Consider the following 15,217-nt stretch of genomic DNA (forward strand, 5'->3'; position numbering starts at 1 on the left):
TGTTTCCTATCTATGTATCTATTTCATAATGCAGATATGCATTATTTATTTATTTTTTTTCAAAGTTATGGCAGGGCAGCTTCTCGAACTCCACAGAGTTCACACAAACTGTTTTAAAATGTGTGATGGAAGGATACGGCATGCTTTTTTTTTTTGTTTTGTTTTATGAATACCACGTAAAATCAGCGCTGTTGCAGAACAAACGCCTGATTCGAATTTCAATCGTCTGTACCGAGAACAAAACTTGAAAAACATCACAGGGAGACTTTTGCTTCTGAGTTGTAGCATAGCTTGTTTATTTTTTTATACATTTTTTTTTTTTTTTGCATAGGGAAACATAGTCACTTCCAGTAATTGTATGTAGTTATGAGCATAATGGCTGAATACAATGATATAATCAAATATTGTCAAAGCTGTTTTTTTTCTTGTTTTGTTTTTTTTTTGCACACCAGTTGAAAAACAAGTGGTAATTTAGTTCATGCAAAGACTCACCAACTGACAACAGGAAAAAAAAAGGCTCTTGCCTCTGGAAGTCTGCAATGCGGTGCTTTTAAATTGATTTCTAAAAATTTAGCATTTTTGCAACAACAAAAACAAATGTAAAGAAAATCTAAATGCTGTTTACAGTTATATCAGCCAGATTTATTTTCTGCAACGTGCAAACTAAACAGCCACATGTTGTTCACTGGCATGTAGTGTGTATGTCTGTGCAGCAAGCAAGCGATAAATGATACACTACTATAGTAATATTTGTAAAAGTATAATGAGAAAGAAAAAACCCTAAAAGTTAACACTGCGTCATTGTTCTCCGAGAAATATCTCGAAAACCTCCCTCCGACCTTTCCTCCTTTTCAAACAGTTCATGTTTTGAAAACACGTTGAGAAATGAAAACAGCATGCTTTAAAAATAAAACACTTGTATTGTTATGATAGGGAGTCATTTTTAATTACTCGTGAGTTCCAGAGATTTAGAGCTGAAGAGTTTAAACAAAAAAGAAATATATATATTGAACACAATTTTTGTTTTACTTGAGCTGGCTTCGAACCCAGGCCTCTAAGGTACAAGACACAAAAGGCAACTGAATTAGCCTGTTGTGTCTCCAAGCATTTATTGACAGAACATATCATCACAACACAAGTTTACAGGACTTAATAAACAGAGTGAATGAAATACCACGGAACAGGGTGAATCCCTGAATAGCCTCGAGCCCTGTTTATCATGACGAATAATATATATATATATATATATATACATATACATATATATATATATTAATGGATAGATAAAAAAGAGAAACCAGCAGTAAAATGACAGGCACTGCTTGTTGAAATTATTTTTTGGTATTTCTTTTATATATATATATATATATATATATATATATATATATATATATATATATATATATAATTTTTTTTTTTTCCTGCTGGCTTATTATTATATTATCGAAAAAGAAAAAAAAAAAAAAAGTCTGCTGAGCATATGGCCATTCCGTAAAGCAGATTTTATAACAAGACTCTGGCTCTGAAATGGAACCGCGGCACAAAGGATTGCTTCTTCAAATGATTGCTTGCAGTTGCCACGACAACAGGGCCTAGTGGAATCTAATGCTACCCCAACCAAATGAGAAATGGATTGGGGGGGGGGGGGGTCCATGCTTTCCTCAATATTAAGTTTAAATCCATCCTAAAAAGATCAACAAAGAGTTATTTAATAAACCCACAAGCTGGAAGTCTGGATGAATAACTCATTACAATGTGTTTGTGTCTGAAAATAATGCTTATATAAATCACGTGCCAATTGTTTGTCCATTCTGACTACATATATTTTTTTTGACAGATGGTATTTTCAGGGTAGCATTAGACTGCCTTTGACAATGACCCCAGATGGAAAATCTCCCTATAGCACCAAATACACCAGAACAGTTAGAAATGTGCAACGTTCTGATATCTAGCCTCTGGCTTGGTAAGAACGCGAGGCCTAGATCAATTTAAGGTTGTGATCTGGGTTGACATTGTACAGCCCCCTGCCCAAGCTGTACCTCACTGCTATCTCCAAACAGCAACACAACAAAAAGGCAATGTTAACACAACCTGTTCTGGCAACTGTTGAAGGGACTGGCTTAATGATATTGTTGCTTGATCGCCGCGCCGGGTTCGACAGTCACCACAAAACAAGAAGCCTGGAATTTGCTTCTATTTACACCCCCTTTAAGAGCAACGGCTTTTTGAGGCAAAGGAGAGTTATTGTGAAAAGACTGGGTATATAGCCCTTGAGTTTGGAGGACCATTTCCAAAAACCTCCTTCCAAGCTCGCATTTAGGAAACACACTCTGTACTTTAAACCATGATTTGCTTCTGGAGCAGGCTTTTGGTTACATCTTCATTTGCATAGTCACCCTTTAAATTACACTTTGAAGAAAATAACCAAAAGAAACGCATTCCTGCTACAAGTAACTATTGCCAATCCAAATTATTGAAGATTAGGCTGAATGTGGAGATTCAGAGATAAACCTGAATTACCTTTTAGGCATTCAAGGTTTGTATGTCAACATTAAAAATAAATTTGGATGCAAATTACCATTTTCCCCACACATTATATATATATATATTTTTTTTTTGACCAATTCATTATAAATATATATATTTTTTTTAGTGACAGGCGTGGAAAAGTCTTTCCCAATAAAAGCGATTTTTCTCGACATATAAACATTCCCACAGATGGAATGCATCTCAAGGTGAATGCGCATTGAAGCTCCCTCTCAGCTCTCTCTCTCACTCACCAGCTGTTTGAACTGGGCTGGTTGCAGCACTACCACATTCTTGTAAACAAGGCAAAGCAAAATGCAGACTGCTGTTATGATTGTCAACGATTGATACAAGCAAATGCATTTGCCAGCCCAGTCCGATAAACCAAAATAAAATCTGCAACAGCCTGCAAAAAAAAAAAAAAAAAAAAGAGGACTGGCTACCTCACTTCGGTAGTCCTGTTACCGTTCCATTAAAAAAACAAAAACTGCTTGAATTATCTCTCTCTCTTCCCCTTCCCCCTCCCTCCCCTCTCAATCTCTGCTTAAGGTACACATTTTAAAGATATTTCTGGAGATTCACAACTTGAGTGAAGATTTGTGACATGAAACATCAATACCAGTATATCTAGTGCAATCTGCAAGTGTACATGGCCATGACATGCCTTGTGTTGTGAAAACAAAATAAGGAAGAAAGATCACACAACAAAAAAAGAAATGGATGATGGAGAAACGGCGATGGGATTTGCATATTCCCTTCAGGCTAACTGAAGCAACTGGCACATCTTGGAATACGGGTCTGTGAAATCCTGTGAAAATTGATTTCTTGTTCTTAGTCTGTCTCAAGTTGTACAAATGACAATAAAACCTGCACCTTGACCTAACGAACGGTGTTGGCTTCACTAATGCTGTGGCACTTGACGATGGCAAGCGTCCCACTGCTCCACCAGGGGGCGCCCCTGTGAGGCGTTATTGTTATCGAAGAAGGAAGTGTGGAACAGTGCAAATTCTCACAGGGCTTGTGGTGGGGAACTGAGTTTGTGGGTGAGCGTGACAGGAACTAAGAGCCTTTCCATTTAAATCACATTACCTGGAATTATGCCGTGCTTCAGTTTAGATCTAGTTTGAATGTAGTGTTTTCCTCAATTTGATCCTACATCCTATATAGTTTTTTTATTTTTACCTACTGTAAAAGTTTTTTTAACATAAGATTGTCACATTGAGGGTTTTTTCTTTTCTTAGTGCATGATATAAAGTCTTAAAACTATATGTATAGATCTAGGGTCTTCTAGTGGCATGTATAACATATTAGACAATATTAACGTCTTGGTGGAACGGGAATTATATTTAACTAAGTGCTCATGGACATCTGGATTAATGAGGCAGCCAACATCGCCACCTACAGGCGAGGAGGCCTCCTTGAGTAAACAATACAGCGACGCAAACCACTTTAATGTAATTCGCTGAAGTGTGGGACTGCTAATCGTAGCCTGGTTTAAACTGGAAAAGTAGTGTCGCTCTTACATGTCAGCTAAAACAAGAACGAAGTAAAATGGCTTAGTGGCCCACCGACACACCCCTCCCTCACCTCACGCCCTGTATAACAATATCAAAGTTGCTTGCGGAGTATTGGCAGCATTTTCTCTTGCTTGTGTGGCTGATGGGTTGTCAAGAACGCCTTCTTAAAAGGCCTTCTGTTATGTCGACAGGGGCAGCAGTGGAGTATGGGAGCTGTCATCGTCAAGTCTTAAGACAGGCATGTAAACAATATCTACAGAGCATCGCATTGTCAATTGCAGAAACAAGACTGTACATTGCATAATAACAGTTCACATGGCCTTTTCTCTCAGCCCTACAACAAAGTACACAAAAAACACCCCTTTCTCAAACTCTCGTCATGCTAAGCGCTTACAAATCAACTAGTTGCAAATTTTTTTTTTTTTTTCTTGTGGTTTTAAAAATTTTTTTAAAAGCTGCTTGTAGGTAAAACACTCCTTAAAACACCTGTTTGTTTTTCTTATGAAGATAAACATGACATTTCTCCAGGATTTTGCTTTGTTCTCTGTGTACATTGGCTCTTGCATCAGTAGCCTTATACTGAATATGCAAAACCGTTAAAAAAAAAAATATATATTTTTTTTGTAGTTTGGATTACTGTGTAAACTTTTAAACTGCAGAACCCAATGATGTCACCAAGAAAGTCTAAAAATGGTACATAATGCTAAACAATCGTGTAAGCCAGTGTAATGGAACTTTTTTTTTGTACTTTTTTTTTTTTTTTTTTTAATCGTATTTCTTTTTTTTTGTCATCTTACAAACAGGGTAGATTAGGTAAATTGTATTTAACAAAACTATACATCTTACAAATAACATAGTCTTTTCCTATCCCAGCCCCCACACCCCTCCCTAGTCTGACAGCCTTTCACACAACATAGAAAAGAGCTTGGAGAAATGTCACACACCCCCCCCGACCCCCCCCTCCTCACTACTGCCCTCCCCAGGCACAAGAAGCATTCAACTACGCTGCCTTGCCAAACCCCCTGAATCTATTGCTTTGTTAATTCTCTAGTTTTTGTTTTATCCTCTATGTACAATCTCAAAAGAGCTGTCAAAGACAAAGCAAAAAATTAAAAAAAAAAAAGCTTCTTCGATGAACAGCTCAAGCCAACAGTAAAAACAAGCCTGTGAGTCGTGAAGCACTTTTGTCTGGCTGGTAATAGTGCAATTGGAACTGAAGAGGTTGCGTTCTTGGGAAAGAATTTGTCTTGTGACCTGGAAAAGATTTTCTACCACTCATAGTGCATAACATAAGATCTGCATATCAAGTTAATCATAAAGAAAATAAAAAATACGAGGCTGACGACTGTGTCAGCCCTAGCTGGGGGAGAGGTGTTTTTAACTCTATCACAATCAAAAACAACAACGACAAAAAAAAATAAAAGAAAAAACACAATAATCCTAAATAAAAATCTAAATTTGACCATAACTTTATGCAAGAATGGGCCAAAAGACCCCACTGGGTCTTTGAAAGTTAGCAAGTTTTTAGAAGCCCAGAAACTGTTGCCAAAATGCTAAAGCCCCCTGATCAAATCCATGCAGATTTATTGATACATTTTTACTGCTAATGCTTTCCTCTTTTGACATGGGTGAAGCCATTTCACCACAAACCTACAGGTCTGAAGGCGGAACTCAGTTTTCTCTGTTTATTCAGTTCCTGAGTTGCAGGAGGGTCTTAAGACTACTTCCATCGTGCAGCTGTCACCGTGGAAGATTTCTACTCCCTCTAGTCGTGCGACTGGCGATTCAAGCAAAGCTGGTCTCCAAAGCTGAATTTTTGTGAGCTCCAGCTGGTCGCGTCGCACAACGTCAAAAACTGGAAGTATGAACCAGCCTTAATAAGTGGGGCGCTATTACATGCAACACAGGAAGTGAATGCTGACAGGAAACCAAGATCTAGCATTAGAATTAATTCACACCCAGCAAAGTCATTTTTCTAAAACAAGGCTGACACAAGTGCAGGTATCAGTTCTCCTGAATTCAGCTTATCCTCACTGGTTTCCAGTAAATCCAGTATATTAGCTTTTCAGTTGACGGGTTTAACTCTGAGAGGTGGCCATCGACAAAAACGTTCTTTCCAGAGCTCAAGAGCGGAGATACAATCAAAGTAACACAAGGAGACCCAGCAAGGACGCAGTGTGCTCCAGTTTGCTCTGCTGGGTATCTCCCTGTAGCATCTTTGCTATTGTTTGCAAGAAATTTAAATAAACGACTGTGCTTGGAAAATTAAAATTAAAAAAGGAGCCCTCAAAACTGATTGGACCAGCACAGTGCCTCACAGACTCTCCTACTCTTCCCTCCCTCAATTATTAACCCTTGACCTTTCAACTGTATGGGATTTGCCCTCTCACAATACAAAAAAATAATAAAAATCAAACTTCAGTCTTTTTTAGGGTAAGGACCTTTCTAACTGCATAGAGCGCAGCGCCCAGTTTGGTCAATTCCAACTAAAAATAAAAACGTAATTTTGTAGTTGCTGTGTATTAGCTAAAAAAAAAAAAAAAAAAAAAAAAAAACACAATTTACCATAGATAAGTGCTTCTATCATTACAGACAAAACTGGTATTGCATATTTTCATATATTATTACAATATATAAGCTGGAAGACAAGTATGGGGAAAACCATTTAAGAACAACAATTGATTTCACAATGAAGCAATGATTCTATGTAATGGCAAAACAAATAGATTTTTAAAAAAACAACACATCCCAATACTGTTAAGTGCCACTAGAATATCCTATGAAATTAAAAACCCCTTTTTCATATATATATATATATATATATATATATATATATTACAAATGGCAATTTCTGTTAAATGACAAGCAATCACACATGCGTTTTTCTCCCATCTGTTTGTTCAGTGAAATTGATTACAAGTTTTTTTGTTTTTTTTTTTCAAAGGCAAGGCACGTAATGTGGTATAAAAAATCTCGTGCAAAACAGAGGAAAGTAAAACAACAGGAAAAAAAAAAGAAAAACAAAACAGGCCTCGAGGATTTTGAAAAGGGGGCCCGGGGGTGCGGTAGTCGACTGAAGGACCAATCTGCCATGCGCACACACACACGCACACCGGCAAATTACATGATTTCTTGTTGAAAGCACCATGCATTATTTATTTATTTATTTATTTATTTATTTATTTATTTATTTATTTTGTCTCTGCACCTTTGCAATGAGAATTTGTATTCTATTAATAAATACAAGTCTAGGGTGCAGTAGTCTTTACTGATAAAGTTTGTAGTAGCATAGCGGTGGGTTATCAAAAAATAACCAGCGTGGATGGACAATACTTGTTTAAAAGCGGTTTAAAGACTATATATATATATATATATATATATATATATATATATATATATATATATATATATATATATATATATATATATGATATGTGTCAGTTTGATTATGTTAGCACTAAAAGCACGAGTACAGGGCTCAGTTTACTGTTTGTCGTGTTTTTTAAATTCGAAATGTCTGATCGAGACTCCTGTTAGAAAAGGGTATAAAAGATCGAACTGAAACAGGGTGTGACTCGTGTGCTCCACACCGTTTCTCTTTTTCAACCCCCTTTCGTTACTGTTAATGTTAACCCGATATTTTCATGGTTTCCGCTTCACCGGTCTCGAGTCAGAGACCAACGTTTGAGGTTTGAGCGACTGCTGCATTAGCCCGTTAAGTACCAAATCAGAACACAAGCTCTATTTCTGTCATTTGATACTTTATGTTTAGAATGTAGACAATCAGAGAAGTTCTCATAACAATATAGTTAAAGAGAAAATTAAAATACCAGGTAGATTGTCAATTAAAAATGCTCCGAAAAATTAAAAAGTAGCCTGTCCTCAAACGAGGACAACGGTGCTTAATGAGTTAAAAGTAGTATTTGTCAATATAGGGCTAATGAACTGCCAGCTTTTTAAAAAAAAATAATCCTGCTGTTTCATAGGCACTTTTCGTGACTAACGACTGGGTTTGATATAACTAGTCTTCAGTATCTCGTGTTGCCTGACAAACTATTACGGCCCCAATGGCGCCCCCTACTGTCATAAACAACTTTTAAACACGCCAGCGCACAGAACGCGGAATTAACCCTATGTGCGAGATATCGCATGTAGCCTTGCATCACTGCTTCATTTTTCTAGATAGTTCATATTGAATATTCTCTCTTTAAAAACAAAAACAAAACAATACACGGTACGGCAAAACTGTCTTACCCTAAACCAGAGCATCATTAATAATAAAGAACACTCAGAACAATCTCATTCTTGACTAAGGCATCTATGTTCTGTTCTTACACAAGGGGAAGGGGAGGGGGGGGGGGGCACTTATTTAACTAAATAATCGCTTTGCGAAAAATCAAATACAAGTTTAAAAACCCCTGCAATTACAGTCCTGGGGTTAGTGGACCTTCTATAAAATAGTTGGTAGTTCTGATTGCACTTGCCTCGTTGGCTTCCACATCTTTTGAGACACATTGAACTGGAAGGTATATTACAAAAAAAAAAACGTCGCCTGGGTCTAACCAATGCGGCTGGCAATCCGCGGGGTCCTATACTTCCAAATCCGGTGCGGTTCTGTGTACTGGAAACTCGCATGAATGCATAGATATTTGATATACATATCTAGAGCTATATAGCTGTATCTAGAACTTAAGGGCACGTGAAAAACATTTCCGACCTTGTATAGCTTAAGAAAGTGGACATTCTAATATACCCCCCCCCCCCCCGCCAAAAAAAAAAAAAAAATCTACAAAAAATCTATTCTGATTATCCACAAATAAAAAATCGTAGCTGCTAAAGAAGTCATCTAAATAGTAGTGCAATGCCTTTCATTTTCAAAGAAATGTATACTACAAAAAAATTATTAAAAAAAAACAAACAATGGAAATAACTTTTTTTTTTTTTACACCTAATACTGCAGCAACTCGCGATCTTGCACCATTACACACAGGTTTCATTAGGAGTCGCCACTGTCATGCAAAACCTGCAAACTACTCTACTGAATACATCAACCAGAACGAGGGATTGTTGAATATGGAAACGGAACGCTGAGAAACGAGGGGGGGGGGGGGGGGGGGGGGGGTTACTACTAAAACCGGGAATTTTAAAAACGTAAAATATAAGTAAGGATTCTTAAATTACAAACTCACTGGTGAAATAGAATAGGTGCAACTAATAGGGATTGAGTGCCTCCCACAGTGTAGAAACCTTTACAAGCCTAAGGATTCTTCCCATGGTGCAAACTACTGAGTAATACATCACAAGGCTGTCCAACCAATGACCTTTCATTATGTAACGAAAACTGCTTAAACCAATCAACTGTAGCTGGTCACCGAAAATGACATTCTTTTTGCTATTCATCACCCACAACAAAACCCGGTGTTTTACAGCTGAATTAACAATATAGCGATCAAGGTGTGTGGTCTTAATACCTGCAAACATACCTTTCATTATTCTTGCTGGTGCGATTTATTGATCCTCCTATTAATACCACTACAGTGTATACAGCAAGTTTATGAGTCCTATGCAAACAGCCATTATAAAAGCCTGATGCAAGCGCCATCTGTTTTTCAGTGTTGTTGCTTCGTGTCGCGTTCAGTTCAGATTTTACAGTCTGCTCACGTAAACGTTTGCATATGATTTGTGTTTTTGCAGGGTCACTGGTGTGGTTCATAGTGGTTGGACAGCTCTGATGTTTTGACATAGTGTGGTGGGATACTGCCCTGACAAAATGAGTCAGCTGTGTAAATGTCTTTATACTCTGCATCACCGAAATAAATGTAACAGTATTCCTAGCAACAGAGGGATACAACGGCACCTCTGTTTCAAATGTACTGTAAAGAATAATACCTGGCTAGTGCTTTTCTACTTCATAACCCTTGAGAAGGGTGTTGGTTACATCATGGTTTAAAAGGAAATGACATCCCCTTGACTGAAATACTGGGCCCTGTTCCCAATAACACACAGGCTTTGTGAAGAGGGCCCTGATATTACAGCACTGGCCCTTATTAAACCATATAAATATTACTGATGAATGTTATTGATATTGACTGCGTGAAGGTCAGGTTTTACGATACCCAGCTGACGATAATCTGGTTGCATGATGCCAAGGCACCAGATTGCAAGTTCCTATAGCAACAGTCAAACCTGCAAGCGGCTGAGGCTAGGGAGAGCTGGCCCCCATGTCCAGTCTTTTTCATGGTGGTTGTCTGCTAGAATTTGTGACGTTTCCACGTTAAAGAACAAAGAAGCACGTTTGCATATTGTTTAGTCCTAAATTTGCTCATTTCTTCCCAACTATTGCTGAAGCTCCTTGAAACTCGGGGAGACTAACAAATCAGCTTGCTCTCAGGTGACATTTCTAAGCGATTCCACCCCCCGCGTGAATGACTGGCTGAAGATGCTTCAGCCCTACACAATCAAGCTTCTTTAAAAGCAGCCTGGGTGTTTTCTGGGTGTCCCACAGGCTTTCAGGATCCAGAACCATTGAAATGATCGGTCCCCTTGATTTTGAAATCTCTGATGTACTTGGATTGTTCCTCTCCTCTGACCAGGTACCCTGACACATCAGAGGCTGGCTCGACAGCCTCCAGCTGGAATCGCAGCAAAAAGGTCAAACGAAAGTCAAACGAGTGCTTCTTGCCCTTTAACATGATACCCCACATGTCTTCATAGTAGTACAATAACCCCAGTTAATAGCTGCTACTGCATTATTGTAAGTCTAATACGGCAGACTGTGTCTACAATAGATGTGATCCCGACTGCAGCTGCAGGCTTGTGAATATTGTGTTGTGTTATAGTCAAGGTTGCCAGGTTTTTAAGCGGACCGCCTGACTCTAATGCACAGCCCATCATAGGACAATTTAAAAACTGGCATGGACAGCTCAGAGCATCCACACACAGAATATTAGACTGGATTATTTAATTGGCATCCCTGCAAATATATACATTTGGAAATTTTTAGAACAGAACATTTACAAATGCACTGAGCAGCTTTTAAATGAACAGGTTATGCCACCAAGACAGCGTTTTAAAGAAAGCTGGAAATGTGCAGGCTTTGTGCTTGTACTGTACATACAGGCCACTGATGCACTTATCATGCATACACACCAACTACCTACAGAGACCACAATTAGCAGTCGCTACACGCAGGCATTATATTTTCATAAGATTCCTGTGCAAAACCCAGAAAGGACAGCATTTCATTAATGAGTGAGTAAAAACTAATTGCAAAATCAATAACTAATACACTTGAGTTAAAAAAAAAAAATCATGATTGTCTGAGAAAACTAATGAAAAATCTTTTTTTTTTTCCTCTATTTGGGCTAGATCATATTTCATCTGTTATTCTCCTCCCCCCCTATTAAAAGTAGCATATTGTTCCTATACCTTTGCACTTCTGCAACTTTGAAAACGATCATTAGTATTTTTCTACTTTAAGAAAATAAAGGATTATCATTTTGCATATATGACCAATGTGGCACCTTATACAAGCAGCCCAGGGAAGATGTGAGACTGAAGACTGTTGTTCTCTGAAAGATGTTGCTCGGGTGATAGTGTTTCTGCACCTTTTTTCTTTTTTTCTTTTCTCTCTCCCGCCTTCCTCTTCTTTGTCATTCCTCTTTTTCTTAAAGGCGAGTTGAAGTATCTTTAAATATATCCCCTCTTGCATCTTTCACAATTTTTCCCCCCCACACAAAATCCCAAATCTGTGTCCGTTCTCTAAGGGTTATCCGCAGCATTCAGTTGCCCAGATACCAGGACTGCAAAAGAAAAAGAAAAACTGAATTAGTTTATTCATTTCAAATATGCAGGGCTGTACTTAGAAACAAAGTGGATATGTGGCCAGGAATCTTGGCCTGATTCCAGTAAGAGAAACCGGCTGTTGACCAGCTGCTGAAAATGCCTTAAGTATTCAATTTAAATATACCACTCCAGGATAAAGGACAGGGTCTAAACAATGGGGAAGTGGCCTGCAAGAACAACATTGAAATATTTACTATGGAAATTATTTCACATTTAATGGAGGTATGTAGAAATTAACTTGTCTGTTGCCAGATTCTTATTTTTTCATATGTACTGAACCCTAAGTAGAACCACTTGTGCAATTGTGCTCATTTTAAGGTCCTGCTTTGCATCATTTTTTTTAAATATAAGTGCCATCTTTAAACGTCTCGTCAGCCTGTTGCTTAGCATCAGAGGTTCATTTGTACCGGATCGCAACGGGTCCCAGATCCGGTACCTTTTTATCCGACAGGCGAAAATGTAACCGTTTGCAAATGATGAACTGTATGAAGAAAAAAAATTAAAATCAATATACATAACATGCACAATATAAAATGCATATATGGGAGCTACTGTAAATCAAGGTTAGTACATTAGGTCTAGAGGCAAAAGTGCTATCCCTTATTTAGAAGATATGGTACGTTTTTGTTGACAAATCAAACCCCCGGATGCGATAAACAGTAAATATATTGTTTCAAGGTGCCGCTCACATTAAAAAATAGCAGGAAATAAATTCCTTAAAATGAGCAAAAATGCGCAAGGAAATGATTTAACATTTCAAGTATTTACAATTAAAATGCCAAACCGATGCGTTCTTGTTCAAGACCTGACCACCTCAGCAACCGTCTTGATGTTTTTAACGTTGCAATAATACGACACTTCTTTAAAACTAAAGGCTCTGTAATTCAAAAACGTAAAAAGACTTGTGAGTTAATCCTCCTCGAGGGCCATAAATCATTCAATCCGCAGAGAGAGTGCCCAGAAAGCGCTTGTGAATTAAACAGCTTTGGAATGCCATTCTTTTTGCCCAGCCTGCCTGAGGGAAAGCCTGGGAGAGGTGTCTGCTCCTCCCTCCCAACCTGTGCTTCAGATGGGCACCTCATAAATCCAATAAAATGCCACATGCCACTCAGCAGATGGCCATGCCATCTGTTTGCCAACCCCACAGCTTTGTTCCACTGCTGCGCGCTGGCAGATGCCAGTTCCCAAGGATCTCCCCGCCTGTAAAAGCAGCACCAGCTTCCTGTAAAACTGGCACATCCGATGCCATCTGCATGGCAATTATAAATAATGCACCGGGCTCTGCTTTTATATAAGTGACTCTGCCAGAAGGCTGCCCGATATCCATCTGGGCTTTTCTAAAGATGTCTGTTCCAAGGGCTGCGTAATCAGGCGGTATCATCCCCTAATGGCTCTCAAACACTAAGAGCCAGTCTAAAAATAAATAAAACGCAGCTATTAAAAATAATATGGAGTAAAACTGCACTTAAATCAGAACGCCATCCCAGCAGGATTCGGTGTAATATGCCTTTTTTTTTTTTTTTTTAAATATGCCCTAATAAGATTTTGGCTTTTGCTGCAGACCACTAAAGTCTTTAAAAATTTACAGAGTGGAAAAAAGTAGCCAATTATTATTATTATTATTATTGTTATTATTATTTCTGAAATTTTCCCCATCAAGTGTTTAGTCATGTAGTTCTGCAGTTCAGACCCTTTCCAGTAGGATTCTAGTTTTTATATCAAAATCTAAATCAATAAAACAAAAAACACAGCTGGAGATTCCTTTGCATGCATCTTTATTTTTGCTTGCTTGAGCTTCAGTTTGGGGTGCTTTACCCCTGCTTCGCTCCCCAGTTGACTGCAGCAATTCCCCACAGCAGCTCAGGAGAACTGAAGGTCAAGGGGCATGCTCCAATCCCACCGCCAAGCCCAGGAGCATGGATGCAAACAAAACCAAAAAAACACTCCTGATAACTTTGAACTTGTTCCGCTAGCCATCCCTAGTGTTAATAAAGACTCTCGCTGGCTGGCCGACCTGCTTATATAAAAGAAACTTCAAACACATCAGTCCACTCGACATCCCAGAGATTTTGATTTACTGTCAGCACAGGCAGGAGGCAAAACAAACTAGGCCCCCACAGACACACACACACACACACACACACACACACACACACACACACACAGAGATTTGGTACACCAGTATGAAAAACACACACTCCCATTACTGTCCTCTACTATTACCTGCATGGAAGCCCAGAAATATTCACTATTCCAAACTCCACAGCCATACTTTAAAACCTTATCCGCAAAAGTGATATCATCACTGCTCCACCTTTTTCTTCGGCTGCAGGTGCTTGTATTTGATACTTTGGAATGTGTAAGTTAAAAAGTTGCCACTGCTTCCTGGTACCAGCTCACTTCCTGTGCTGCAGCGCAGATTTGCTCAGTTTTCAGCTGCACTCAGGTCACGTGACTTAGTGCACAGGAGATGATACCAGGAAGTAACAGCTGGATTTTTTAAAAAATGCATCAACGCCTTCAACACAAGAAAATGGGGTGCTGGTAATGCTAAAAGGAGGTAATAGATTTGAAAACATTGCTTAGTACTACTTTATAAGTCGTAAGAAATGTATTCAACTAGTGTGGGCCTCAGTTTGCATTCACACACACGCAAACTACATATATACATAACTCGCCAAAAACGTTGGCAGGTGGGTGGGCCCTGGTTAGCCACCCTCTTTGAAATGCTGATTCCCTTAAGACCACAAAACTAAAACGAGGTATGTCATTTCCAAGGCTGCTCTGCAATCAGTGGGATTCTCATCTCTTTTTAACTAGCCCTGTACGCCTGCCAAACGTCCAGGGAAGCCCGGACAGATTCTTGAGGTTTCTTGTTTATTGTGCTCTGCGGTAGATGAGCACTTTGGTGTGGGTGACTTTTTCCACTGAAAAACATTTTTCACTGAAACATTCCGACGTTAGGGTTTGGGAATGAGTCGTCAGACTGTGCAGTTCAGGTTGATTTATAATGTAAAAAAGCATATACTCAGTAAAGAAGGAGGCTTTTGTGATGGTTCCTTGCGGTTTGCGCAGTCTTGCATATGGAAGCAACTAGCACTGTATCTGTCAAAGTCTGCTGCTGTCTAGCCCATTGTGACTGAAACTGACTTGCAACAGGGAGATGCATCATTTATATATTACAGCATGTCAGTAGGATTGGGTTTGAAATGAACCAGCCCTGTTTGAAACGTGATTTTTTTTTTAAGTTGTCTTTTTAGGTTTGTAATTAAAGAGCTGATTTAGGAGCACAGTTATAATTGGAAAGCCAACTCAGTTAGTTGTATTAT

General features: G+C 38.7%; 1 protein-coding gene across 5 annotated transcripts in view; it reads right to left on the reverse strand.

The window, feature by feature from the left end:
* Nucleotides 1-428: 428 nt before the first annotated feature.
* Nucleotides 429-15,217, reverse strand: part of LOC117962273 (nuclear factor 1 C-type) — a 95,913-nt gene continuing 81,124 nt past the window's right edge. For all 5 annotated transcript variants that reach the window (XM_034912184.2, XM_034912185.2, XM_034912182.2 and 2 more), the window contains one exon: nt 429-11,845. In XM_034912184.2, the coding sequence (XP_034768075.1) occupies nt 11,825-11,845 (21 nt within the window). In that variant the 3' untranslated portion in view covers nt 429-11,824. The remainder of the gene's footprint in view (nt 11,846-15,217) is intronic.

Source organism: Acipenser ruthenus, chromosome 49 (genome assembly GCF_902713425.1).
Source record: "Acipenser ruthenus chromosome 49, fAciRut3.2 maternal haplotype, whole genome shotgun sequence".
Taxonomy (NCBI): domain Eukaryota; kingdom Metazoa; phylum Chordata; class Actinopteri; order Acipenseriformes; family Acipenseridae; genus Acipenser; species Acipenser ruthenus.